The sequence below is a fragment of the Eremomyces bilateralis genome (genome assembly GCF_010015585.1).
Source record: "Eremomyces bilateralis CBS 781.70 unplaced genomic scaffold P152scaffold_7, whole genome shotgun sequence".
Classification (NCBI taxonomy): domain Eukaryota; kingdom Fungi; phylum Ascomycota; class Dothideomycetes; order Eremomycetales; family Eremomycetaceae; genus Eremomyces; species Eremomyces bilateralis.
Genome location: NW_022985073.1, coordinates 223,084 through 248,676, shown reverse-complemented (window position 1 = coordinate 248,676; position 25,593 = coordinate 223,084). Strand labels below are relative to the sequence as shown.

The 25,593-nt window shown below is 52.3% G+C and overlaps 10 protein-coding genes across 10 annotated transcripts; 4 read left to right on the top strand and 6 right to left on the bottom strand.

Annotated features, from left to right (window-relative positions):
- Positions 1-825: 825 nt before the first annotated feature.
- Positions 826-2,653, bottom strand: P152DRAFT_308981 (uncharacterized protein). Its single transcript, XM_033675143.1, has 5 exons — positions 2,476-2,653; positions 2,250-2,417; positions 2,143-2,200; positions 1,900-2,071; positions 826-1,839 (listed from the first exon to the last, which is right to left on the bottom strand). Exons 2-5 carry the CDS (start codon positions 2,326-2,328, stop codon positions 952-954), a joined length of 1,197 nt encoding a protein of 398 aa, XP_033534829.1. The 5' UTR covers positions 2,329-2,417; positions 2,476-2,653; the 3' UTR covers positions 826-951.
- Positions 2,604-4,443, top strand: P152DRAFT_457563 (origin recognition complex subunit 2). The gene has a single exon (XM_033679254.1). The coding sequence runs from the start codon at positions 3,074-3,076 to the stop codon at positions 4,241-4,243; it is 1,170 nt and encodes a 389-aa protein (XP_033534828.1). The 5' UTR covers positions 2,604-3,073; the 3' UTR covers positions 4,244-4,443.
- On the bottom strand, positions 4,298-5,444 carry P152DRAFT_308551 (uncharacterized protein). Its single transcript, XM_033675141.1, has 3 exons — positions 4,708-5,444; positions 4,579-4,658; positions 4,298-4,519 (listed from the first exon to the last, which is right to left on the bottom strand). The coding sequence occupies exons 1-3, from the start codon at positions 4,943-4,945 to the stop codon at positions 4,352-4,354; spliced, it is 486 nt and encodes a 161-aa protein (XP_033534827.1). The 5' UTR covers positions 4,946-5,444; the 3' UTR covers positions 4,298-4,351.
- Positions 5,445-5,813: 369 nt separating this feature from the next.
- Positions 5,814-6,868, top strand: P152DRAFT_448527 (pyridoxine biosynthesis protein PDX1; the record flags this gene model as incomplete). The annotated part of the gene is made up of 3 exons (XM_033678062.1): positions 5,814-5,945; positions 5,996-6,178; positions 6,257-6,868. The coding sequence occupies 3 exons, from the start codon at positions 5,814-5,816 to the stop codon at positions 6,866-6,868; spliced, it is 927 nt and encodes a 308-aa protein (XP_033534826.1).
- Positions 6,869-7,338: 470 nt separating this feature from the next.
- On the bottom strand, positions 7,339-9,544 carry P152DRAFT_308386 (uncharacterized protein). The gene is made up of 2 exons (XM_033675138.1): positions 9,265-9,544; positions 7,339-9,217 (listed from the first exon to the last, which is right to left on the bottom strand). The coding sequence occupies exons 1-2, from the start codon at positions 9,458-9,460 to the stop codon at positions 7,422-7,424; spliced, it is 1,992 nt and encodes a 663-aa protein (XP_033534825.1). The 5' UTR covers positions 9,461-9,544; the 3' UTR covers positions 7,339-7,421.
- A 1,670-nt stretch (positions 9,545-11,214) lies between these two features.
- On the top strand, positions 11,215-13,910 carry P152DRAFT_457560 (aminopeptidase-like protein). The gene is made up of 6 exons (XM_033679253.1): positions 11,215-11,707; positions 11,761-11,820; positions 11,877-12,042; positions 12,093-13,281; positions 13,330-13,414; positions 13,467-13,910. Exons 1-6 carry the CDS (start codon positions 11,632-11,634, stop codon positions 13,757-13,759), a joined length of 1,869 nt encoding a protein of 622 aa, XP_033534824.1. The 5' UTR covers positions 11,215-11,631; the 3' UTR covers positions 13,760-13,910.
- A 784-nt stretch (positions 13,911-14,694) lies between these two features.
- Positions 14,695-16,142, bottom strand: P152DRAFT_472942 (cystathionine beta-l; the record flags this gene model as incomplete). The annotated part of the gene is made up of 3 exons (XM_033681193.1): positions 14,695-14,766; positions 14,820-15,863; positions 15,951-16,142. 3 exons carry the CDS (start codon positions 16,140-16,142, stop codon positions 14,695-14,697), a joined length of 1,308 nt encoding a protein of 435 aa, XP_033534823.1.
- Positions 16,143-16,878: 736 nt separating this feature from the next.
- Positions 16,879-18,448, bottom strand: P152DRAFT_448523 (26S protease regulatory subunit 4; the record flags this gene model as incomplete). Its single annotated transcript, XM_033678061.1, has 4 exons — positions 16,879-17,129; positions 17,179-18,250; positions 18,332-18,394; positions 18,446-18,448. 4 exons carry the CDS (start codon positions 18,446-18,448, stop codon positions 16,879-16,881), a joined length of 1,389 nt encoding a protein of 462 aa, XP_033534822.1.
- Positions 18,449-19,166: 718 nt separating this feature from the next.
- Positions 19,167-20,441, top strand: P152DRAFT_308482 (uncharacterized protein). The gene is made up of 3 exons (XM_033675139.1): positions 19,167-19,720; positions 19,777-20,081; positions 20,132-20,441. Exons 1-3 carry the CDS (start codon positions 19,457-19,459, stop codon positions 20,304-20,306), a joined length of 744 nt encoding a protein of 247 aa, XP_033534821.1. The 5' UTR covers positions 19,167-19,456; the 3' UTR covers positions 20,307-20,441.
- Positions 20,442-20,576: 135 nt separating this feature from the next.
- Positions 20,577-25,457, bottom strand: P152DRAFT_365080 (Serine/threonine-protein kinase; the record flags this gene model as incomplete). The annotated part of the gene is made up of 3 exons (XM_033675416.1): positions 20,577-21,484; positions 21,541-23,260; positions 23,340-25,457. Coding segments are annotated over 3 exons (4,746 nt in total), but the record flags the coding sequence as incomplete, so codon positions are not given.
- Positions 25,458-25,593: the final 136 nt, after the last annotated feature.

Below are 25,593 nucleotides of genomic sequence, written 5' to 3'. Positions count from 1 at the left end.
GCCACACGTCCGCCAGAACAACCGTGTTTTCTTCATCCGACCTACCACCTTTCGAAATCCGGCTCGCGTCCGGGAAAATAACTGCGGTGTACAAGCTGTATGCGTACTAGCCGGCCAGCTCGATCCGGCAGAACAACCGAGCGAAGCGTACTTTGATTTGATCCTGTTTTGGAGATTTCTGTGCGACCAAAAATACCTCGCGCTTTCTTGTCCCACACTTCTTTCATCCGGGGACCTTTGGCGCAAATAGGGGAGGGGGTGGCTTTGAATGGTATTGAACCGAACGGGCGTCTATGCCAGACAAGGATGCTTGGGGCGCAGGGTGATAGGACGGACCCATAATGTTTATGTGTCACGATGGAATGATGACTTTGTTTAAATTGAAGTTGTGCTCCCGGTCCCGGGAGACTTGAGCGATTCCTGCTCTTTGAGGCGGAGAAGGTTGCGGAATGGAAAATGGTAGGAGACGAAGGGGGATGATGACCACACAGGGATTCCTGAAATACCTTGTTTTTCCTTTTCTTCTTTTCCTTGCGTTTGGCGCGTCTCGACCGGTTCTTCCAACGGATTTTCGGTCACTTCCCCCTTGAGGGTCGGACACGCGATGGGTAATGAAGACATGCGGTTCATGTACATGATGGATGGGAACGGCATGCCACGCGGTTATGGGAATGGCGAGCTCCACGGGAAGCGGGGGCATGGATTCTCACTGCTATTGAATTCGCGAGCGTTGCTATGGGAGATGGGACCGGCTGTATATCAGATCAATAGGAGCTTTCAAAATACACTGATGTGCTTTGCTGTGCAATTGATCATGGTTCGGTAGAGCCTTGTTCGGGCGATCTCCCACGCTCTGCGTCTTGGTAGACGACCTGTGTATCCATTTCCTGGCACGAAGTCCAGTGACCAAGTTGAATTCATCCTACCGTAACTCCTGTCCTCCCATTCAATTCACAAAGGCGCTTGATCCGTCGACGCCTGCGCCCCCGCCTGTCGCATCGCCATCCCATTCCCCATCCCCTCCGCCTCAAAAATCGGCTGCAACGCAAACACCCTCGCCTCCCCGCTCTCCCCATCAAACACCCCGAAATTCTGCAACGGCTGCTCCCGCCGCCCCAGCACGTTGATGACATCCTGCGCCACGAACCCGCCCACCCACGCGGCCGCCGGCGCCACCTCCGCGTGCAGGCTCGCCAGGAACCCCTTCAGGAACTCCGCCGTCAGCGTCTCCCGCGGCAGGCTCAGCATGTCGTGGGTGGCGCGCGCCAGCTGGGTGAAGGCGGCGAGGTCGGCCGCGGCGTGCGAGGGGGAGCGACCGAGGTGGGCGGCTTGGAACTCGAAGAGGGCGCGCGCGCAGGTGAGGAGAGGGGGGACTTGCTTTTTGCGGCGTGCGAGGCGCGTGATGGTAGGGGGGAGGGGGGAGGAGTTGGCGATGCGGAGGGGGTAGTAGACTTCGCGTTTGGTGAGGACTTCGCGGTGGGGGGCGCCGGGGCCGGTGGAGGGGGTCGGGGTGACAGAGAGGAGGGTGCGGGAGGGGGTTTCGGGGCCGAGGAGGGTGGTGGTGGAGAGGACTTGGCGCTCGATTTGGTAGTCGTGTGTGATGAGGTCAGCGAAGGCGAAGCCGTAGAGGCCATGGAGGCAGGCGGCATAGAAGGGCCGGGCGCTGAAGTTGGCGGCTTCGTTGATGGTGCAGAGGGCCGTGTAGTCGAGGTCGGTGGCGATGGTGAGGGTGAAGGTGGCGTAGAAGGAAGGGTCTTTTAACGCTGCGATAGAGGTGTCGGCGGTGATGGTAACGCGGGGGTTCATTTTTTGAAGGGGGGGGCGAACAGCTTCGGCTCGCTTGGGGGGATGCGTTAGACAGAGGTTCGATTTCGGTGTCGTGATGCATGAAAAACTCACCGGCTTGCCGATGTCCGCCTCCGTGATGAGAAATTGGGCACCAAGATCATCTGGTGATACGACTTCATGATCCAGTATCGTAATCGAGCCTATTCCGGCGAGCACTAGGTTCTTCGCGATCTCATTCCCAAGTGCCCGGCACGTGATGAGAAGGATATTCGCGGTTCGAATCCTAATTGACAGAATGACCTGTCAGTCTCTCTAGAGGACAGGATAGGAAGAACTGGGATTTTCGTAGCTCACTTCTCTTGGGCTTTCATGCCCCATAATCGGATCTGACGGTCGTAGAGAGCAATCTCCTCTACTCGGCATGGTTAGTAAAGATCTTGCTTTAGATGAGGTGTACTTGCCTTCGGATATTCCTTCGTTTTTACCATCTGTTGAAGCGTCTTTGCTTGCCCCATTCGTGACTTGTACATCGGATGCCATGACGTGCCACTCGTCTTCCTCTTGTCGCAACGTACAAATAAGATAGATGGAGGGTTGTTTGCTCGGCTGGAGGAATAGAAGACTTTAATCTGAGCTATTGGAGTGAGCAAGTGAAACTCAGAATGAGGAATCTTATGAACCTATCACCTTTTCGGTTTTCACGCGTTCTAAGACCTTCCTTTACTTTAAACTGGCCTTTATGATCATCAATGATCGACGTGGTGATCGTCTGGGTATCAATTTGCGACCCAAAGGGGTTAGCCTGATATGAGGTCACGTGTGTGCTGTCGACCAAAGACGGGAGTAAGGAGACATCGATTCAACAGTCAACACTCTGCAGATTCATATTTATTGGGGTAACTCACAAGTCTGGCACAGGCAGGCTAGCCCTGAATCGTGTGTCTTCTCGTCATGTAAGCTGGTCATATTGGGCATCGGTGCCATACTACCGTTTCATACAGTGCACACCTCGATCACCATGCCGAAACGAAAAAGAGAAAGCATGGCAGCGAGCACACATCCATCGGAGGGTAATAGAGCTCAAAATCAAGACTCTATTGATCCGGCTGAGGCTGCGAATCTTGAAACACCGGCTCTCCAGGAGGTTGCACCCGGTGGCGATGGCGTGGATGCACATGCTTCAGACGATACCTCCGATTCCAGTGATGGAGTTGATGATGATGGCGGAGCTAAATCGGCACCTAAAAGAGGACGGGGACGCCCTAAAGGGAGTAAAAACAAGAGAATGGCCACACCTCCGAGAGATCTACCACCGTACGAGCTTTTCTTCCACTACACGAAGGGCGCCGGCCCCAGCACTTCCAACAACACCTTCCCAAGCCAACGTCTGCTCAACCACGAGGAGTTCTTAGCGTGGCGGCGAGATCAGAAAAGCGATTCCCATGGCGAGGAGAAAACCTTCCTTCTCGAGTTACACAAACGCAACTTCGCCCAGTGGGATTTGGAGTTGCGGTCGGGATACAACATCTGTTTATACGGCTTCGGGTCGAAGCGACAGGTGACGCGGAATTTTGCAGCCAGGCTCTGGCGCTCCCGTGGATCCAGCCCGAAGATTGTTATGGTGAATGGGTACGATCCGGACCTCAATGTCAATGATGTTCTGGGTCAGATTGCGACCATTCTGTTTCCTGCGAATCTCAAACTGCCCACGCAACCGGTAGCTCTCGTTTCGGCCATACTCGAAGCCCTGGGCACGCAATTATCCCACGGCAAGGCCTCGTTCCCATACATCACATTGATCATTAATTCATTCGATGCTCGACCTTTACGCTCCCCAAAAGTGCAGAACCTCTTTGGCATGCTGGCGGCACATCCTCGGTTCTCTCTCGTTGCAACATGCGACACCCCTATGTTTCCTTTACTTTGGGATCAACGGCTTCGAGAACAGTTCAGGTTCGTGTTCCATGATGCCACAACTTTTGCCTCATTCGAGGCTGAAACGGATGTCGTCGACATGGTGAACGGGGCATTAGGCCGCATGGGCAAACGCCTGGGAGGGAAGGACGGTGTCATTTTTGTACTTCGAAGTCTTCCGGGCAATGCGAGGAGTTTGTTTCGCCTCCTCGTTGCCGAGCAATTGGCAGCCTCGATCGATCTCGAAGATACCATTGCAGGCGCTGAAGAGGATGAAGATGACATCATGGATGGTGACAAGCGTGGCAAAGCCGCAGGAGAGGATGAAGGGGTTGATTTCCGGCTGCTGTACCAGAAGGCTGCTGAAGAGCTCATCTGTACAAACGAGCATCAGTATCGAACATTGCTCAAGGAATTTTTCGATCATCAAATCATTGAGAGCAAGCGAGATGCGACGGGATCAGAGAGGCTCATTGTGCCCTTCAGGAAAGAGGAGTTAGAAGCGTTACTAGAAGAGCTGGTTGGTGAATTCGCCACGTAAAGAAACTTTGTCTATGCAACCCGTCTAATGATATTGTTCCGCTTCATTTGCCAATTACAGGTTTCTGACAGACCGAGCCGTTTGACGTTCGCAACGGCAGAGAGTTAATCATAACTGGGGTTCCCGGAACTCTGCGAAGGAAGCTAGTAAGAAAGTCGTACTAAAGGAGAGTTTAAAGGCCGGATTTTCGTGAAACACTGATTTTACACCGACCCGCTGGAGGAATCCTTGAATCCGGCCATAGGGAATGAGTCTGATGCCATGATGTTCCAATGCCTCGAATACCAGTCAGCTAGATGTCTCAAGGTCATACAGGGACGTTTTGGCGAACATACCTGTTCTCCCAGAAATAACAGGCCCAAGAGTAGTGCCAATGGTTTGGAAAGGATGCTGATAACAAGACCACCTATGACGCCTATTTCAAGGTAAATATCTCATTTGTTTTACTTGGGTCCTTGCCTTACCAAGCATGCTACCACTCGCAATCTGGCCCACCACCTTTCGGTTGAGTATCCCATCATCACTGCGTTGCTCTACCTTGGGAGGAAGACTGCCTAGGAGGGTATTGAAAGGAGAAGCGTGCGAATCCGCCCGTAATGGCCGTTGGAAAAAGAATGGGGAGACAAGTGTGGCCGATGCCGTCAATGAGGCCACACGAGCTATCCGAATTGCGAAGGGCCGCCCATAGAAGATGGAGGCCATGATGTGCAGCTTGGTGGAACAGACACCTTCACCAAAACCAGGGGCGGAGAGGGAAACAAGGGACGATGCAGAAGCGATGCCTGGTAAGGAGGAGTGGTATAAGAAAAATAAGTACCAGAGGGTCACTACGACAGACAGTGACAGGTACGCTGCTTCCAAACGGCTTCTGACCGAAGCTCAATGGAAGTCAACACTTTTGGTGAGGAAGAATGCCCTATTGACAGCTCTGATGTCATTAGTAGAGGAGCGGAAAGTGCGATTACAGTATGGAGTGGAGAGGAGCGGAATCCATTCTCCACTGCAACTCGGTATCCAGCAGCGGTGGGCCGGCAGAAAGGATCCCTCATGCTCTTTCAGCAGAATCCGCTCGGACGGCGGGGAAGCACAACGGCGATACGAACCGCCTAGTTGCGGCAAGAAGCGGTCTATTTTTGCCTAGTGTTTGATATTCTATACCTGTAACTGCCTTACTGCAGCAGATACCGTAATTAACTTATCATTCGCAAAGCGACCAGGTCCAGCCGTCCAGCAGCCCCAGAACCTCCCAATTCCGTATTCACGAATGAATGGGTGGGCTGGACCCTCTCCACGAAAGTGGCGAACCCTGTCGGCGGCGGTCAGCCCCGCCAACCAAAAATTTTGATCCATGTCGATCTAACACCCATGATTCCCGCCCTATTATCGTACGGTATGCCGATTTTCGGTCAGAACTTGATCTCTTTGACTCATAATTCGTATTCGTCACGGTGTATCTGCGTTTTCTCAATTCTAGCATTCTGGTAGAGGGCTCGATATCCACGATAACATTGACCATCCGTAAACGTGCTCAATTCCTCAATTCCTCAATTCCTCAATTCCATCCTCAATCATGGCTTCTGAATTACCCCCATCCAATGGGTACGCCGCCGAAGGTGACGTGGCGAACCGTCAAAAGGTGAAGGAAGGCTTGGCCCGGATGCTGAAGGGCGGTGTCATCATGGACGTGGTGAATGCAGAGCAGGTTTGTTGACCCGTTTCGCCAATGCGCCAGCAAATCTAACCATCGTCTAGGCACGAATCGCCGAGGAAGCGGGCGCAGCGGCCGTTATGGCTCTGGAGAGAGTACCAGCCGACATCCGAGTACAGGGAGGAGTTGCGCGTATGTCGGATCCGAAAATGATCAAGGAGATCATGGATACGGTTACAATTCCGGTCATGGCCAAGGCCCGGATTGGTCATTTCGTCGAATGCCAGGTATGCAATTCACAACTGGATCAAACAATGCGATCGCAACGAATATCTCCATTCCACGCGCTAACAACCTTTTTACAGATCTTGGAAGCGATTGGTGTCGATTATATCGACGAGTCCGAAGTCCTCACCCCGGCCGACCATATCCACCACGTCGAAAAGGCCTCGTACCGCGTCCCCTTCGTGTGCGGTTGCCGAAATCTGGGAGAAGCTCTCCGACGCATCAGCGAAGGCGCCGCCATGATCCGAACCAAGGGCGAGGCCGGCACCGGTGATGTGGTTGAGGCCGTGAAGCACATGCGGACGGTGAACGCGGAGATCGCGCGGGCCGCGGGCATGTCGGACGAGGAACTTCGGTTATTCGCCAAGGAAATCGGGGCGCCGTTCGAGCTGCTGAAGAAGACCGCCGAGTTAAAGAGGTTGCCGGTGGTCAACTTTGCGGCAGGCGGCGTGGCCACCCCGGCAGATGCCGCTCTCATGATGCAATTGGGATGTGACGGCGTGTTTGTTGGGTCGGGCATTTTCAAGTCGGGAGACGCCGCGAAGAGGGCAAAGGCGATCGTTCAGGCCGTGACCCACTTCAGGGACGCGAAGCTGCTCGCAGAAGTGAGCATGGATATCGGTGAGGCCATGGTGGGAATCAATGTCGAGAAATTGCCGGAGGCCGAGAGACTGGCGGTGAGAGGGTGGTGATCCACCAGCTATCAAATTGCTTGAGTTCTTAGATTCCGTACAGCATTTCAATGGCGTGGCGATGAGATCTGATACTGCATTCCTCAGAGAATATCGTGAACGGGTTGTGTGGCTTCAGTGATTTTGCTAGCATGTGTACAGCCAGCTGCGATGTATTATATACTGCTGTCCATAGTCCCCGGGTATCGGCATCGGATTCAGAACAATGCGAGCTTTAATCATCGTGTGTTCTGTACCTGCCCTGACAGTCCAGTCCGAAATATTCAATCGTGGCTTCGTATACGGTTCCAGATGGACGTTCATTTCGGGATGGACAGTAGTTATAAAGTCAAACCAGGGCCCCGGCATGCCTCCCGAAACTCAAGATTTGCCTTCTTGGTGGCATAAAGTGATCCTCTCGCCTTCTGTATGCTCTTCAGATAACGTTGTGCAGCCGAGCTATACACAGTTTCTTGTACCAACGGTCGCAGAACTGTATGGATGGCTTGTTCCATCCACGAAATTGAATTCCGATGCCGTTGAACGTATTTCCCAATGGGCTCCGCAAAGGTTCCTAGCTCGCTTTTGGAACTATGCAAGGCAACCTGTGATACGAGCGCAACGGCGAGCTGGCTGTGGATCTCGTCAAACATGCTATCCAGCAATGGCTGGATTTCAGGGGGCTGATTCGTGTATTCGAGGAACTGTTTCTGCATTGTGTAAGCGGATCGTTCAAGCGTCCGAGGAAAAGGTGTTCGTAAAATGCACCTACCCAAAACTCAGCAGCGGCGCGTCTAGGAAGAATTTCTCTCGTCTCGAGTGACCTTGCAGCAAAATGAAGGATGGGTCGACAATCAACGCGCAGTCGACTGAAAAAAGCCAGGTTGCTTCTGAAAAACTTGCTCAAGCATTGTACAATACCAACAGTAGCATCGGGATCTTGTCCCGGATCATTCTGCAGTTGAACTGTCACGAGGTTTAGAAGATACTCCAAAATATCGTTCATGTCGGATTCCTTCTGTTGAGATTTCTGAAGCGAGGCGGCACTGAGATAGGTGCATAAAGATTTCAGCCACTCGTCCGAAAACCCCGGCGAGTGGATGGAGCGTTGAAATAGAAGAGCCAGGAAGTCGGCGGCAGGGAGTGAAAATGGACCTCCATCTCGGCCTTTGAAGCCTGTTCTGAAAACAGAGCACGCGGATTCGACCACCTCGAAAGTCGCATGATCGCCAAATAACGAGAGTTGGGTAGATATCATTCGGCTGATTTGGAGCTGAAGGATTTTCTCGCGCTCAGTGGACATTGGTCCACCCCCCTCGCTGTTCTCAAGATCAACGACTTGAGTCCCGTCGTCTTCGAATGACCGAGCGATCGCGGCCAAACACCGCATGGCTTGTTCTCCGGCTTGTAACGACTCCCTTGCGGATTCAGGATGGCCAGGCCGTTGAGCGAGGTTCATCAACTCGATGGAGCGTTCGATGTCTTTCGAAACATACCGAAGGAGGGTTTCCAACGCCGACAGTCTGTCTTCATGGACCGGAATAGCCTGCACAACTGCTGCGATGGATCCGATCAGTTTTTCTTTCGTGAGAGAGTCAATAGTCGGCCCTGCGATAAATTCATCGTACTTGACGAAGAACGTGCTAAGCTCGCTCGTCAGCTCCGATCTACAGGCCGACGTCAATTGGCTAATAGATCGCGATGCTGAAACCGCGAGGGACTCGTGCTTCGCCGCCTCGAAGAGGAAATTCAATGCGAGAGGAACTAAATCTGGTCGTCGTTGATAGAACGAAGTCATGGATGCGATCAAATCAATTCCCGATTTCTTCACGAGGTATGGTAGCTCGGGACTCGATAGAAACTGAAATAGACGGCTTCCGACAATGGTTGCCACGGCCTGGTCCGTCTCATCGGATTCATTGATGGCATCGCCAATCGCAGAAAACGATGTCAGTGATGCCTCGATTTGCAGAGGATCGGGTGAACTGCTCTCCAGTGCGGATGCTGTGAACCGGACAAATCCCACGAGAATATCGTTGCCGATGATCGAGTATGCTTCCGAGAAGAGATCTTTCACATCCCTTCTAAATTCCCGGAACACATCTCGTTCGTCCTTACCCCAGTCATGAAGCTCGGAGAGTGAGGGCAGTCGAAGACGGATCATGAATTTCTCGATAGCAGCGAGAAGATTGAGGCGTGCGGAGTTCCACCATACAATGCGGCTTTGCGGGAACTCTGATGGAGACTCATCCGCCATGAGGGCATCCGACATCTCGTCGATAAAATTTTGCCAAAATTGCAAGGCAAGTATAGCGGGATGTGACGGCTCAACAGGCCAATCGCTGGCCGAAAGTGACTCCTTCATCACTTCTACAAGAAAGTTAGAACGGGTTGCGCCACGGCTGCTTCCGGCTCACCTAGTAGATATCCGTGGAAATCCGTCTCTGGTTCGCGCAGCATCTCCTGGACACTTTGTTCTGCGACGGTCAAAAACAGGTTAAAGTATGGCCTCGCCTCATCATCCCCCAGCTGCGCTTGCTTGACCATACGGCGGAAGATGCTATCAGGATGAGCAAGTAACACCTGCACATCCTTCCAGACCGATGGCGACATCCCATATAAGGTGCGGCTGACGATGGTTTGGAGATACTGACACGCTTCGGGTGTCGCTCCATGAGAAATACAGACAATCAATGAGTGAGCAAGCTCCGCTCTGATAGGGTCCAGATTATCGACGGCGCCAGACTGTGGATTTCCAATTTTGTTCCATAACTATACCATGTTAGCCACGTTCGAAGATTTGCCCTAAAGGAAAACATGCCACCACGGATTCAGCAGCTGCTGTTCTAATCTTCTCTGCCAAACCAGAGTCGATTCCGCCGTTGTGCTCGTGGCCCGTCTGGAGGCCGAGAAGGATGATATTGGATGCGTCTCTCACAGAGGATTCGATCGCGGTGAGGGCTCCCACCCGTACTTCTGCTGCACGGTTGGTCAAATTATTCCGAAATTCGCGGATCGAGCTATAGAGAAAGCCTCCGAGCTCGTTCAGGAAGCAGATGACGAAGTATAGAGTTTCAGGGGCAACGAGCCTGGATATCTCGGGAGACACGGGGGTGGCCCTTGCACTAGCAAGGTCGGCAGTTGTCAAGGTCGGTTCAATGGCCTTCGCCACGAAAAGTCGAATCCACATTTCTCCCACATGCTCTAGACACCCTGCGTATTTAGCAATCAGGGAGCAGAGCTTTCGGAGGTTCATCTCCTTTTCCTTGTTGGAGATATATAGAGACTAGATAACGGTTAACATGGATAAGACTAAGCTGATTCAATCCCGTACAAAGCATTCGAGCAAGTGAAAAGGCAGCGGTGACGATGTGATATTGGAAGGGTCAACCTGGGCAGCCAGCCTTTCAGCTTCTCTGGAGATCTATTAGTATAGAGTTTAGTAGATTGCGGATGACCACTTACATTATCTTATCCAAGTGGAATTCAACCATGCCAATCGCATGGAACCGTACTTCCGTATATGGGCTTTGGAGTAGTTGCAACGTGACATCTAGAGAGTTGGGAAGTTGGCGGAATTCCAACAGCCAACGGCTCAGGTCGGGAATACGGCTCTTCTCTGTTTTCGGGTCGTGCAACGCTGTAATGATCTTTATTCCACGTCAGAATCGTCGAATAGGGAAATCTGCCAGAGCAATTAAAACGCACCGATGTCACAAGAGAGGGATCCAAGGCTGGCTCTCTCAGGCCATCCAGGCTAATACTTGACTCCATGATTGGTGCCTTAAGGATGAAGCTACGGCTGCTGACAGGAAGAGAGTAAGAGACAGTGACGGACGACCTGACGAACTCAAGAAAGTATCTAGTCGAAATATTTGCTTCTGCCACAATTCTCCAGGCTGGACTCCAGACAGAAAGGACTTGGGATTTCAGAGAGCTTCCCGCATCGGTTTTGCAGAGTACGAACAGTAACGAGATAAGCCAAAGAGGTTGACGAAATGGGAAAATATGAAAGTCGAAAACGAGGCAGTCAATCCATCCTGAACATCGATGATTGGGAGATACAAAGGCTGTCCAAACATAGAACGGATAGGCTGATTGATACTGTGCCGTCCACTCTGGACGCACTTTTCGAGTACAGGTATGCTCGAAAGGACTTCAGCTTAACGCAAGGCTCCAGCAGCCAGAGCGGAAGCTTCAGAAGCCAAGTTTATTATGCCAACACGTTCCTATACGCGTTTCTTGTGAGAAAATATGAGCTGGTATATTGAATCGGAAGGTTGGAGTTGATGAAATGGAGCCAGACAAGGATGTTGAAGCTCCCACGCTTCAATTGTTCTGTTGTTGGTGTCCCATTGTTCACAGCTTTTGCTGTGACGTTCTATTGACCTCCATCTCAAGCTGCAACCACATCCGATCGATTACTGAAGGAATAGAATATCGGCGCTGTATCTTCTTTCACTGGTTTCCGATGATATCAATCTACAAACAAATCTCGTAGTTTGCTATACCAGCTGGAAGACGAAACAACCATCCCGCCTTCACCTCCTATATCAGCATTTAGCGGGGTCGACGAGGTATCAACCTCCACACCCTACGTGTACTAAACGCTCGGCTGCATGTTCACACTCTCCATCAGACTTCGAGTGCCTTGTAGTGGGATCTCTTTCTCTCGATTATCAACCCTTCAACCCTTCCACACCTCAGTGAAGTGTAATAGCCGGTCGCTGCTCCAATTCCTTCCTCGCATTCAATCCGCATATCTCAACACCCTCCCCGACAAGATGGCGACGGTACAGACCACGGCACGAATCAATGAGCTGCGGGAGCTTATGAAGAAGCATGAGGTGGACATCTATGGTACTATTGCCTCGATATTATCGATGGGCCTTTCCACTGACGCAACCACATAGTCGTACCCTCGGAAGATAGCCATCAATCCGAATACATTGCTGCATGTGATGCGAGAAGAGGTTCCTATCCCATATATGCATCCAATCACCCCATACGAATGCTTATTCCCGCTCAGAGTTCATCTGCGGCTTTTCAGGCTCCGCGGGCACGGCGGTCATTTCACTCGACAAGGCCGCCCTCGCCACGGACGGACGATACTTCAACCAAGCAGAGAAACAACTCGATGACAATTGGCTATTGCTGAAGCAGGGCCTACAAGATGTTCCCACTTGGCAGGAATGGTATGGTTCTCGCGTCACCCGAAAGGCGGCTCTAACTCGGGATCTCGTAGGGCTGCCGAACAATCCGAAGAGGGGAGAGTGGTTGGTGTCGATCCAACCTTGATAACAGCATCGGAAGCTCGAAAACTATCGGATAAAATCAAGAAAAAGGGCGGTGCCTCTTTAAAGCCAGTGAGGGAGAATCTTGTTGACCTGGTGTGGGGTACGGACAAGCCCGATCGGACCAATGAACCGGCCAAAGTCTTGGGCGTCGAATTCTCTGGGAAGCCGTTTCAAGAGAAACTCGAAGATCTAAGGAAAGAGTTGGAGAAGAAGCAGTCGGCGGGCTTTGTCGTATCGATGCTTGATGAAATCGCCTGGCTGTTCAACATGAGAGGCAACGATATACCGTATAACCCTGTCTTCTTCTCCTATGCAGTGGTCACACCTTCGTCTGCAACCATCTACATCGACGACAAAAAGCTGAGCGACGATGTCTGGAAGCACCTTGATGGGGCCGTGAATATCCGACCTTATGAAGCCATCTTTGCCGACATCGAGGCACTGAGTTCCTCGGACCAACTGGGTGGAGAGAACGCATCCAATTCGCCTCAGCCTTCCACGAAGAAGTACCTCACGTCGACCAGGGCATCATGGGCTCTCAACCAGAGTTTGGGGGGTGAAGGGAAAGTGGAAGAGATCAGGAGCCCGATCGGCGATGTGAAGGCGATCAAGAATGACGTCGAGCTCGAGGGAATGCGGGCTTGCCATATTCGCGATGGTGCGGCTCTGATCGAGTTCTTTGCATGGCTTGAGGACCAACTACTCGCCAAAGGCGCCAGGCCGGATGAAGTCGATGCAGCGGATGAGCTGGAGAAGATCCGTTCCAAGCATGAGCATTTTGTGGGATTATCGTTTGACACCATCTCATCTACGGGACCAAACGCGGCAGTCATCCATTACAAGCCACTGAAAGGAGCTTGCTCCGTAATCGACCCATCGGCAGTCTATCTTTGCGATTCGGGTGCACAATATACTGATGGAACCACGGATACTACGCGGACCCTCCATTTCGGCGAACCGACGGAGATGGAGAAGAAAGCCTTCACTCTGGTCCTGAAGGGACACATTGCGCTGGAGAGAGTCAAATTTCCGAAGGGCGTCAGTGGATTTGCCCTGGATACACTGGCTCGACAGTTCCTCTGGGACCAAGGCCTGGACTACAGGCATGGCACCGGTCACGGAGTTGGATCATATCTCGTGAGTAGCAGCGTGACACGGTTCGAATTGCAAGCTAATTTTGACCAGAATGTTCATGAAGGCCCGATCGGCATCGGAACGCGAATTTCGCTGGCCGAAGTCCCGCTCTCGGTTGGCAATGTCTTATCGAATGGTACGTAACTCCACGCATCACCACTCATCCTCCATTGACATGATATCTGCAGAACCTGGGTATTATGAGGACGGAAATTTCGGCATCCGTATCGAGAACATTATTCTGGTCAAAGAAGTGCAGACGAAGTACAAATTCGGAGAGAAGCCATTCTATGGATTCGAGCACGTCACCATGGTTCCCATGGGCCAGAAGCTCATTGCTTCCGACATGCTGACAGCCGATGAAAAGGAGTGGTTGAATCAATATCATGCGGAAGTTTTCGAGAAGACCCATGGTTTCTTCAAAGGCAAGAATGAATTGGCCCTGGCATGGTTAGAGCGCGAGACGCAACCGATACAGTAAGCTGTATATATACCGGGCGGTACGGACGGCATCTCGGAGTTGATCACCCGCATCACCCCTTTTAATCTACCTTATGCAAGCCAAGTTATTCTCGCCGTTACATTTCAGAACGTTTAATGGCTGAACTTGAAGCAAACGCTTGAACCTTGGGAAATACAGTCCGTGTTCATGCCTGTGTCTGTGTTCGTTGCATAATCTTTATTCGGTAATTACTCCAAGTTTCAGGTAGTTAGTCCGGACTAATCTCAATGTCTCAGAAGACGCTGTGGTTGGAACACCGCATCGAATGAATGACCGCTATCCAGGTGGGACTTTTGAAACTACCACCCCAGGTGGGACTTTCACTTAGTCGGCATAAGGGAAATAGGTATAAGGGAAATAGGTATAAGTCAATCACAGAGCATTGCCCACCCACTAGAAGATCTTAGATCGAAATGCCGAGTTATCACTCACCGACATAGAGAAGAAGGTACTCGCAATGTAATGAATGTCGAGGCACACAATGAACCCTGGATGAAAGGACAGGCCCCTTAAACCAAGTGAAGACCGTACAGAAGCCATTGGACAGAATCCGATCTCAAGTTTGAGAATGAATTATTAGTGTCACTCATGCATTGAAGTGAGGAGCTCGATTCAAATACAAAGCGCCGATTCCGTGGTTCAGAGACCTTGTGTAGCTCCCAAACACACTGTAAAGTTTGATTGGCAGACATCTCATCTAATGAACTTTTGGCCTGGATCCCAAGTGGAAAATCGGAGCCTCGCAATAATGCCTCCATGTGCGCATGCCATAAAACATTACAATTGCATCAGTGCCGTTCAGTTCCGCGCCCGACTCCAAACAAGGGCTGCAATGCAAACCGTATTCGAGAATGACCCGGTTCGAGGGCCAAAATAATATGAAAGAGGGGACTGTACCGCCGTCGGGTCATCACTCATGATTGAGCTTCGTTCTCGAGGGCTTTAATGCCCTCAGGGGAGACATCGACCGCGCCAGCTTGCACCAACTATCGATCGTTCAGTCAGCACAGGATTCAGTCATGAAGGGAGGGAGACGTACCGCTCGCCGTAAATCGTCAATCAAATCATCCGCATCTTCAATCCCCACACATAACCGCACGATATCCTCAGGCATCGCCCGTTCGGCCCGCGTCTTCGCATCGATGCTCGCATGGCTCATCCGGCACGGCATGCTGATCAGACTGTTGACGCACCCGAAGCTCACCGAGATGCCCCAGAGCCGCGCCGACTCCACGATCCGCTCGCTCTTTTCCACATCGCCCGTCTCGAACGAGAGCACCGCCCCGGCACCGCGGGCCATGCTCCAGTGCAGATCGTACTGCGGATGTGAGCGGAGCCCAGGGAACCGCACTTTGAGTCCCAGATCCTCCAGGAATTCGGCGATCCGTTGCGCGTTCGCTTGCTGCTTGTCCATGCGGACACCCAAGGTCTTCACTCCGCGGATGAGCAGCCACGAATCGTTCGGCGAAAGCCCGCAGCCGAACACGTTGATGCTGTGGTACAGCTTGTCGCCGAGCACGGTGTTGTTGACCGCGATGACACCGGCCATGATATCATGATGTCCCGACAGGTACTTGGTCCCCGACTCGTACACGATGTCGGCGCCGAGATCCAAGGGTGTCTGAAGCAGGGGCGAGAGCATGGTGTTATCGACGGAGACTAGGCAGTCGGGATTCGCGGAGTGAGCCGCGGCGGCGATGGCGGGGATATCGACAATTTTGAGTAGCGGGTTCGTAGGGGTCTCCAAGAGCACCAGGGTGGTTTTGTCGGAGAGAACTCCTGTGACCGCGTCGACGTTCGTAGTGTCGACGTGATGGACGATGATCCCGCTGGTCGTCGACAGGAACTTCAACAATCGGTGAGATCCGCCGTATAGATCTTCTCCGGTCACCACTTCATCGCCGGGGCGGAGGAGGCGGGTGATGACATCAAGAGCTGCCATTCCGGACGTGACCACTAGCGCCCGTGATGCAGACATGATCTTGGCGAGGTGACGTTCGACATGCGTTCGTGTAGGGTTCCCGGACCGGGTATAGTCATATTCGCCGGAGCCGGATGCGGAGGATTGCTTGAATGTTGCGGACTATGAAGGTCAGCACGAGTACCAGCTATGAACCGAGACCGGGCGGTCCAATGGCTTGTTTGTCGAGAGGCATGTGCGATGGCATACCTGGTAAATCGGGATGCTCGAGGCATTGTACTGGTCATTGCTCTCGGTATAGACCAATTCGGTGGCTAAGGCATACTTCCGACGCGGGCGAGGACTGGAGGGTGCGGGGGATGGCGGCAAGTCGTGTCCCTCCAGATCTTTGCCTCGACTAGTCTTGACAGAGACATTCGCCTTGGTCTTTGAGTTGTCCATTTTCGAGTGTAATATTTGGAGGATATGGGCGATGTCGGAGGGAGAGTCGGAGATAGGATTGGTGGCGGGGGAGGGATTCAAGGACGATATAGATATTACCCTTTGGCAAACATGAAAGGGTGTAGGAGAGGATTGAAGGAGTTCGGGTTCAATTCTGTTCACAAAACCAGACAATGTCAATGATTGGCAAAGTTGAATTGAAAGCGAGATCGGGTTGATGGGAGTTCTGCAGGTACAATTGCTTCCAGGCGACGAGATGGGTGATGAATCTGATTCAAGCGGTATGGCGTCAGATAATCCCTGTTCAGTCACTACCATAATTAAGACGTTCCCACTGTTCCATCAACAGCTCGAGGAATTAATACCGACTTCCCCGGACTCCGATCCTGTTTCGCCGCATTACTAAGTAGCCTTCTATTGTATTCTCCCTCCCCTCGGCTTGCCCAATGGACAGCTGGCTATGTTAGCTGGTTTGTACGAATAGGTATTATGTTGGAAACCTTTGGCTCAGGAAATCTACACACAGCACCCGGTGTAGAGTGGCAAGGGATGGGAGGTACGGTATTATTGAATAGCTTGATATTACACTCAGCACTCGCTCGATAAGACGCAAGACCATAATTGAACTCCCTAGCCTCCGCTGTAGTCTTGCGATGGTAAAGGACGCTGTCTAGTAGTTGTCGTTTCGGAAGAACCCTCGGTTTCTCTGGTCAGGATCTCGACCATGAGACACAGCCTACAAATACAACCCTTCCGGTTCGCCCTCGCTCTTCGTTTTCAAGACCCGTTCCCTGGCGGAACGGAAATCGGCCATTTGAACGCGCATTCGTCGCTCGCGCAGTGCCATGAGGCCAGCTTCCGAACAGATCGCCTTGATGTCGGCGCCAGACAGCTCGTCTTTTTGGTTGATGAACTCATCGAGATCGACGTCAGTGCTCAGTGACATCTTCGACGTGTGCAATGTGAAGATCTTTTTCTTGGTGTTTTCTAGAAGGAGTCAGAATGAATGGAACTCAGGCAAGGAGCATAAACTTACGATCGGGATTCTCGAATAGAATCTTCCGGTCAATGCGACCAGGACGGATCAGGGCGGGATCGAGCGTCTCAATCTTGTTCGTGGCCATGATCACCTTCACATCGCCACGGTCATCGAAACCATCGAGTTGATTGAGAAGTTCCAACATCGTTCGCTGAACCTCGCGCTCTCCGCCGGAGGTCGACTCGTACCGCTTCGTGCCGATGGCATCGATTTCGTCGATGAAAACAATCGCAGGGGAATGCTCGGCGGCGACCTGGAAGAGCTGGCGGACCAGACGAGGTCCATCCCCCAAGTACTTCTGAATCAGTTCGCTACCGACGATGCGAAGGAAGGTGGCGCTCGTTTGGTTAGCAACCGCCTTCGCCAGCAGTGTTTTTCCGGTTCCTGGAGCACCGTAGAGGATCACGCCCTTCGGTGGTTTGATACCCATCTCTTCATACAGCTCCGGATGAAGCAAAGGCAGTTCCACCGCCTCGCGGACTTCCTGTATCTGTGATTCCAGGCCTCCAATGTCGGCATACGACTCCGTCGGCGCTTTGTCGAGTTTCATCACCGAGACCAGCGGGTCAGCATCGTCCGTCAAGACGCCGACGACCGACACGGATTTGTGATGAAGAAGAATGCTCGCCCCAGGTTCCAGCAAGTCCTTGTCCACGAACGACATGATCGAAACGTAGTATTCCGGCCCGGTCGCACTCGAAACGATGGCATGATCGTCATCGATCAACTCTTCCAAGTTCCCGACACCCATCGGGCTGCCGCGCATATCGTCCACTCGAGAGCGCTCGTCCGCATTGCGATCGATGGCGTCCGAATCGCCTCCCGCACTGGAGGGCTGCTGCGAGGTGGCGGCCTTTCCCTTTCGTAATCTCTCTTGATTCTCTACGTATTCCTCTTCTAGCAGGAGATGATCGTGGACTCGTTGCATTCGGAGGTACTTCAGCTTGCATCTTGCAGATGGATACACGGTCGGCAGCTTCGCAGCAGCATTGGGACCGGCTGCCCTGCGTTTCTTCCGGCCGATGCGAGTGGTGGGTTGTGGTGGAGGCTCATACTTCGGCTTGTCTTTCTGTAAATCCGAGAATAGTCAGCAGATGGCAAAATAATCATCGATGAAACCTTGTTCTGCAGTCCGGTGAAGTAGACGTACCTTATCTTTCTTGTCCTTGCCATCACCGCCGGCCCCGGGGGGCATATTCGACTGGTTTGCACCCTATGAGACTGTTAGTCGTAAGCGCTATGATAACAGTCAAGTGAAACTCACCATCGCTACTATGCAGCGAAGCTACGGAGAGGTAGGTGTGAGGCAGTGGCAAAGGGTTGAACGGAACGGTAGCGATAGGAGCCAAAGGAGTCAAGTCAGTCTCGGGGATGATTTTTCTTGAGGCCAAAGGAGCCCGTGGTCCAAGGTGTCCGTGGTCAAGGGCAGGGTGGATGTTTTGATTCCGGCGTTTGATTTCGATGTTTGGAAGTGCAGTGACGGGGAGCTTCGTGTTGCGTTGCGGACGTCGAAGGAAGTTCCTCCAGTTGACGCGCCAGAGCTGGTGAGCCTGGAAACACGTGATGGCACGTGATAGATGACAGATCAGAGTCCCTTGACACCTTGGAGCCTGAGGTGTCGTGATTCGAGCCCCTCCCGTCCACGTGACCAATATTAAGGTGAGGCTGTGACTCTAGGTCCCTTATCCAACTCATCCCACCACCAGCGACATCACACAGATATCCGACCTTCCCAGACCATCAGATACTGAGAATTGATATAACCTGCGGGTGGACTGACCGCGAACCACCACTAATACGCCACTACCACAGCCCGACAGTGACAACTCACATATCCTGTATCATCAGATATACACCCTGTACGGCGTACAGGTACGTTCTGTAGAGTCGCTCCTTGCTGGCTGCAGCCTCATTCAACATTCAACGCTTCCAGAACCTCTCCTCCATTCCCTGATCTGCCCGTGGACGAACAAGTTTCCTGTCTACTTACTTAATCTCTGCTTTACCCGAACCCCCCCGCGTCCCACTGTGAACTCTTCAACCTCCCCCCGTACCTGACCTCATTTGTGTTCCATACCTTCGTTGCCTAACCACTCGTTATTCCACCTAGCCCTCCACCATTTAAACACTGCGCAATAATCCTCGGCCTTATATCAATCCCGCCTGACTTATACCTCACCATACCAGCAAGAGGAACCCGAAAGACATCACGAGATCCCAAGGTTTCAGACGACAAGTCCAAGAGCTTGTTGGCCGGACATTGCTTTGGGGCACGATGGCCACCAGCAGCATATTTGCAAGACGCATCGTGAAAGAGATCGGCGAAGTTAAGGCAGATAAGGATGCGGGACTCCAAGTGGAAACTCTTGAGGACCATGACATGAGCAAACTACGAGGAACCTTTATTGGACCTCCCGATACACCCTATGAGGGTGGCACTTACGACGTCACCATCTCCGTCCCTACTAACTACCCTTTCAAACCCCCGACGATCCGGTTCACAACAAAGATATGGCATCCAAATGTCAGCAGCGTCACGGTGAGGAGCCCCCCCCCAATCCTCTTCTCAGCGCGCGTCATTCTAACATCTCGTAGGGCGCCATCTGTCTTGACACTCTCGGTAAAGCCTGGACCCCGATCATGAACCTCAAATCCGCCCTCCAATCCCTCCAGCTCCTGCTCAGCACGCCGGAACCCAAGGACCCACAAGATCACGAAGTGGCGAGCATGATGATCCGGAACCCCGCCGAATTCGAACACGTCGCACGAGAATGGGCCGTCAAACACGCCAACGCCCCGCGGAAGGAACGGGGTGAAGGGAGCGGGGGAGCGACCGCTTCGTCAATCAAACGCAAGGCGCAGCGGTCCAAAGAAAACGAGGAAAAGGCACAGCTGGCTCAGTATGTGGATGCTCTCTATTGGGTACAAACAAATGCTAATGTGGAACCAGGTATCACAACTACAATAAAGATCTCATTGATAGATTTGTTGCCATGGGCTTTGACGTGCCGTCCGTGGTGGCGGCATTTGAATACGTTGGGATCGACAAAAACGATGGCCAAGACTATGAGCTGGAAGAGGCATACATGGGGGATATAACGGCGAGGCTCTTTGGTGAGGCATGAAATTCGGGTGTCCATCATCGGTTGGGGGCTCGGAACGTGCTGGATGCACTTGGTCAGGGCGTTTTTCTCGGGTGAGCTTCGGAGCAGCATTGCATCATCTCAATCGGTAAATATGACCAAAAATGCTCACTCCTTTACGCGCTCCAGCGTTCCTCAGGACTGAAGGTTGCAAATATGCACATGTGCTTCATCAATGCTTGATCACAGCTACTTGCGCTAGAACTCCAGATTAAGGATGTTCGTTCGCCGACCCAGCATGGCCAGTAATGTCTACTGACCTAGGTCATAATATGCGGTCGTTCCTGTCCTCCAGTTGTATAAGAATGCTGCGCGATGAACCTCTGCTTCACCACCCTGCCCATCCTCCTTCCACTGGCATAGAAGCTCGTGCAATTGAGTCCAATACGTCCTCTCCGTTTGCGGCATACTGTGGATGACCTTGCGCCAGGAATCCGGGTCGGAAAGTCGAGTTTTGTCGCGGATCACCTCAATGACCGTGTCATCCTTCGCTTCAACCGCAACGATCGGCGCGGACGAAAACGATGCCGCCAGTGCCTGAACGGATGCCAATGCCGAGTCCACAATGTTCCATTTCCCACTCCTTTTCCCGCGGTGACTCCCCAAGACATAAACATTGCTCTTTCGATCCTCTGCTGCGCCAACCGGTATCCGACCTCCAGTGCTCGTCATGTGAGCAGCCTTCGCGCTTGCCGTGGCGGTACCTTCTCGCTGGTCCCTCTCTCGATATTCTGCACGTAGGTAACTTAGCAACTCCGAACTGCGTATCTCGCTATCCTCGTTTCGAGCCAAGCAACGGATCTTGAGGTCGGGCTGGACGGAATGCGGAGAATCATGCTTGATCACGATGATCCAACTGTGAGAGCTTCCGTCGTAATGCTCCAGCAGTTCGTCAAACGTCCGAGCATCAATGGCGAGCTCCGCACTGATGTGATTTGCCCACAAGTCGGCGACCAGTTTCACCCCCGTCGAACGAAGGATCGACGGTCTGGTGCTCGACACGAGAATGTCGCAACGGCGGGTCGCGACCTGACTGAGTACGGAGGCTTCGGAGTCGGATTTCTTCACGTAGTTGGGTTTGGACGGCATTTTGCGCGCATATCGGCCCATCGACGCAACAATACGGTCCCAACCCAAATTCATCCCGACCGCTCGACAACCTGTACCAGTTAGTCTCGTCTTGTCCATCACGCACCCGGAAAGGGATAAGGCCCACCAGTAAAATGCCCTTGGGCCTTCGGCTTGTATTCCTCAATGAGCGAATCATATCTGCCTCCTGCAGCAAGTACATCGCGCTTTTTGCTATCGTAGATGCATTGGAATAATATTCCGCCGCCGTAGAACTTCTCGTTAAAGCTGCTGAGCGGGCAAATGTAAACCTTTCGTCCAACGCCGAACTGTTTGGTGCAGCGTACGAGCGCACGAAAGTGCTCAAACACCGGCTTCAAATTCTCAGACAATGAAGGATCTACCCCGTCGAATAACTTCTGGATCTTCGACATTGCTTTCTCAGGGGTATCGCGAAAATCAAACCGTGCCATATCGTCTAACGATGTAGAAGACACCCCAAGCGCCGGGGCTCGCAATTCGGTCCGGATCCGGGCCCAGGTCCATTGATGGATATTCAACTTGCTCAAAGTCTCTTTCACGCCGTGCCACTGTGGCTTGCTGATCCTGCAAAAGGTCATGATGAGATCTAGCAGGCGGGAATGGTTCAAGTGAAAGCACATCGGCGTGGACGCAAAGGGCGGAAACTCGTCGAGGACCTCATCGAGGACCTTGATGACTTCGGCTTCCTCCAGAGCCGAGTCCCCGGTATCGTAGGAGACCACGTCAAAGTCGGCTTCACCACTGAACTTGGGTGCTCCTCCAACATATGTCTCCCGGTATACGCGTGCGAATGCAAAGGTCCGATCGTGCGTCGGCGCGCTTCTTGCGATGCAACGTGCGTAGGGAAGCGTCAGATCGTATGGCAACTGGACCAGCGTCCCGGATGTGTCCATCATTTTGACGGCACTGTTGCTGTCATAATGTGTCGAATAGGGAAACGTTGCAGGTCGAGGGTCTTCCACCGCCCCATGTCGTTTGAATATGGAGACCAGGCGTTTCTTAACAAACCCTTGAAGGGTAGTCATCTGCGAATCCGGGGCCTCAGATGTGTGTGTACGTTCAACATTCCAGGTATAGTCTTTGATCTTCTGATTCGGTCCATACGCAAACATCGCCGAGACCATTTCATGATGATGGGGCGATTTGGGGTCCGAAAGGGCGTCGATCGCAATCCGAACGGTGCCGTCCTCGAACTGTAGAGGGATTTTCCCGCTTCGCAGTAGTTCTGCACTGCCGGGTCGTTCACTCGGACGATGGGATACAAGCGATAAGATGATACCGGCTTGAACCGCCTTGGCTGGTCCAGAAAACTCTTGCGGTAGCGAATGTTCCTTCTCCCTGAGCGCGCGGATAGTCTTGTCTCTCTCCATGGCAGTTTTCAAGGGATGGCACATCTCGAAAAATATTATCCCCAACGAGTACATGTCGACCTTGTTGTTGTACGAACCTCCAGCATTGGACCGAAGCTCTGGAGCGACATAGAAGGTGGTCCCAATGCTTTTGGTCATATCGCCGTCTGGGAGGTCGGCAGCTGTCCTGTCGGAGGCGTGAAGTTGGCCGGTCGTCGCCAATCCGAAGTCGCCGATTTTAGGATTATTACCGGCATCAATGAAGATATTGTCGGGCTTCAAGTCGCGATGGATGATACCAAGACCATGAATATGCGCGAGGCCTTCTAATACCTGACGGAAAAGCTTCCAACATTCATCCGAATTTTCGCTGATATCTTTTCGGATAATATCGCGAAGCGTTCGACGTTCACAGTACTCCATTTGGATGTAAAGAGTCGTCTTCACATTTCGAGATTTGTCGAACCTCCTAAATTGCTAAGAACTGTCAGAACGCTTTCCAGGCGCTCTGGAATTGATTCCACACAAACGATGGAGTTAGGAAATTGCAGCTTACCTTCGGGCTACGACTGGCATCGCTAGGAATCTGGTGATTCCCATGCCTTTTCAATGACCCATTCTCTTCCTCGGTCTCATCCTCGGACGAATCTTCAGCAAATTCGATCTTCGGAAAGCCTGACGAGCTGATAAAATCAAGACCACCGGTTGAACTAAATCCAAATTCAATATTCGAGCCAACATCCACAGACGTCGCCTCCGACGCTTCTGACAGTGTGGGAAATGAATCATCTCCACTTTCAGAAGGATCTGCAGGGAGGTCCTCTGGCCAAGCCGAGAAATAGCGGACAACGTATGGATGATTGAGCTGAGATAAAAGCATCACCTCGGACAAGACCTCGGAAAGAGCAGCAGAACTTTGGGTGATCTTTTTGATGGCATAGATCCTCCCATCCATTCTGTTTCTTGCCTTGACTACCTCCCCGTACCCGCCTTTCCCAAGCCTACCCAGTTCTGCCCAATCTGAAGCATACCGGGAGAACATAGGAGCACCAGAGAACGAAGGTCGGGCTCGTCCATGATGCTGCGGGATGCTAGCAGAGGAAGAATGCTGAGAGAGGGGTGGAGGTGTCAGCCGCATCAATAGCGGAATATCATTTCGTATGAACTCCGATGGAAGAAGGTCGAACGCAGACGGTCGCTTCTTTGCGTCCAACCTGAAAATCTTCCGAACCATGTCTGCAAAGGGCTCAGACACCCCTTTCGACTCAATAAGCGAGATCGGAGACTCGTAATCTTGGATACATTCGAGGCCGAACAGCATTTGCAAAAACACCACCCCAAAGTCCCAGATATCCGATTTGCGTGTCTTATGGCCATTGTCGAGTTGTCGTAGCTCGGGAGCAGCCCAGGCCATATCAGCGGACCTCTTCGGTGACACTGTAGTCTTCGTCTCATAAAGGCTCTGTTGATAAGAAGCATCGGCCAGCTTCACTGTGGCGGGACCCCCAACTGTGGATTCACATAATAAGATGTTTCGAGCGTGGATCCGCCCATGAACCACGCCATTCCGGTGGTAGTAGTCGAGTGCTTCCAACAGGTCCGCCGCCCATGACCTCACCCGACCCACAGGTAACGTCCCAAAGGTACGAAGTATCGCATCAATGGAACCGTTATCTGCGTACTCCATGAGGACGACCACTTCCCATGCTCCTACATCCGCCCCTCCCGAGATGTTGTATTCTAGAACTTCAAGTGAGTTGGTTTGCCGTGGTAGGCCTTTTAGTGTTTCAAGAGACGCCTCCAGTCCAAGCACAGATGCTTTAACATCGCCAGTCCCGATCACTGTTGCTCGCTTGACCACGAGTTGGCGCGAGAGCCGGGACCCCGAGCTGACGTTGCTCCCCGAGATCTGCTGCAGCGATGATGCGTCATCGCTTCCTGTAGTAAGGGAAAGAGGTTGCACCATGAAGATTTCGGTAAGGGGTCCAGTTCGAAGGCAGGTCGAGGCGGTCACTTTGTTGAACGTCACCTGGCCAAACGATATCGTTCGATCGAACTCGATGACATTCATGGCCCGCGACGAACCCAGTTCGGGAGTCTCGAATACCTTGCTCTTCCTTCTCGATGCTAATTGACGGGACAATTCGTTGTCCACCAATTCTTTCAGCATCCGCTGTTCCTCTTCCTTAGCTTCCTCCTGCCGCCTCTTACTCTGCTCTTCTTGTCGTCGGGCTTCTTCCTGCGCCGCCGCTTCTTGTTCGGCGCGTTGCTCTGCAAAGCTTGGCAAAGCTTGCCCATCCTCTCGAAATTGAACTCCATCGTCGAGGGCCTCTTGGATGGAACATGCGAGTTCGTAAACCATCACCTCACCCAAGAGTTCCTTAGGTTTGGTTTTGACGATCTCTTCGATCCGTTGACGAGGCGTACCGCGCAATCCTTGACTAGACTCCAACTTGAGAATCGGTAGAGTCTTTGGATAAGTTGCAGTGAAGGCGATGTTCAGGATCACCAGCGTTTCTCGATCGACGGTAGACCTCACGGTCAGTCTGAATCCCGTCTCCGTCTTGCTCCATGCTCCTTTGTTTTGAACGAGGACAAAATCCTCGTCATATATAGCTTTCAAGGCTTCGATTTCATCCTGCTGCATCTGAGCATACTCGGTCGGCGTCGCGCCACCATACTTTGGCGCCTCCGTTTTCTTTTTAATCGGTCCCTCTGGTTCACGAGATTGAGTTTGGCGCCACGGCGATTTTGGAGGTGCCATGGCTGCAACTCCCGGGTCTCACAGTTGGTTATTCGACAACTCGCGA

Excerpts from the sequence above, each read along its gene's own strand:
- P152DRAFT_308981 (XM_033675143.1), bottom strand. The coding sequence starts at position 2,328 with ATGGCATCCGATGTACAAGTCACGAATGGGGCAAGCAAAGACGCTTCA. Across the intron at positions 2,201-2,249 it reads AAACGAAGGAATATCCGAAG|AGGAGATTGCTCTCTACGAC; the intron begins GCAAGTACACCT and ends CATGCCGAGTAG. Across the intron at positions 2,072-2,142 it reads GGCATGAAAGCCCAAGAGAA|GATTCGAACCGCGAATATCC; the intron begins GTGAGCTACGAA and ends TCTGTCAATTAG.
- P152DRAFT_457563 (XM_033679254.1), top strand. The coding sequence starts at position 3,074 with ATGGCCACACCTCCGAGAGATCTACCACCGTACGAGCTTTTCTTCCAC.
- P152DRAFT_308551 (XM_033675141.1), bottom strand. The coding sequence starts at position 4,945 with ATGGCCTCCATCTTCTATGGGCGGCCCTTCGCAATTCGGATAGCTCGT. Across the intron at positions 4,659-4,707 it reads TGCGAGTGGTAGCATGCTTG|GCGTCATAGGTGGTCTTGTT; the intron begins GTAAGGCAAGGA and ends ACCTTGAAATAG. Across the intron at positions 4,520-4,578 it reads TGTTATTTCTGGGAGAACAG|GCATTGGAACATCATGGCAT; the intron begins GTATGTTCGCCA and ends CTGGTATTCGAG.
- P152DRAFT_308386 (XM_033675138.1), bottom strand. The coding sequence starts at position 9,460 with ATGTCGCCATCGGTCTGGAAGGATGTGCAGGTGTTACTTGCTCATCCT. Across the intron at positions 9,218-9,264 it reads TTTCCACGGATATCTACTAG|AAGTGATGAAGGAGTCACTT; the intron begins GTGAGCCGGAAG and ends ACTTTCTTGTAG.
- P152DRAFT_457560 (XM_033679253.1), top strand. The coding sequence starts at position 11,632 with ATGGCGACGGTACAGACCACGGCACGAATCAATGAGCTGCGGGAGCTT. Across the intron at positions 11,821-11,876 it reads TGCATGTGATGCGAGAAGAG|AGTTCATCTGCGGCTTTTCA; the intron begins GTTCCTATCCCA and ends ATTCCCGCTCAG. Across the intron at positions 13,282-13,329 it reads ACGGAGTTGGATCATATCTC|AATGTTCATGAAGGCCCGAT; the intron begins GTGAGTAGCAGC and ends AATTTTGACCAG.
- P152DRAFT_308482 (XM_033675139.1), top strand. The coding sequence starts at position 19,457 with ATGGCCACCAGCAGCATATTTGCAAGACGCATCGTGAAAGAGATCGGC. Across the intron at positions 19,721-19,776 it reads CAAATGTCAGCAGCGTCACG|GGCGCCATCTGTCTTGACAC; the intron begins GTGAGGAGCCCC and ends AACATCTCGTAG. Across the intron at positions 20,082-20,131 it reads GAAAAGGCACAGCTGGCTCA|GTATCACAACTACAATAAAG; the intron begins GTATGTGGATGC and ends ATGTGGAACCAG.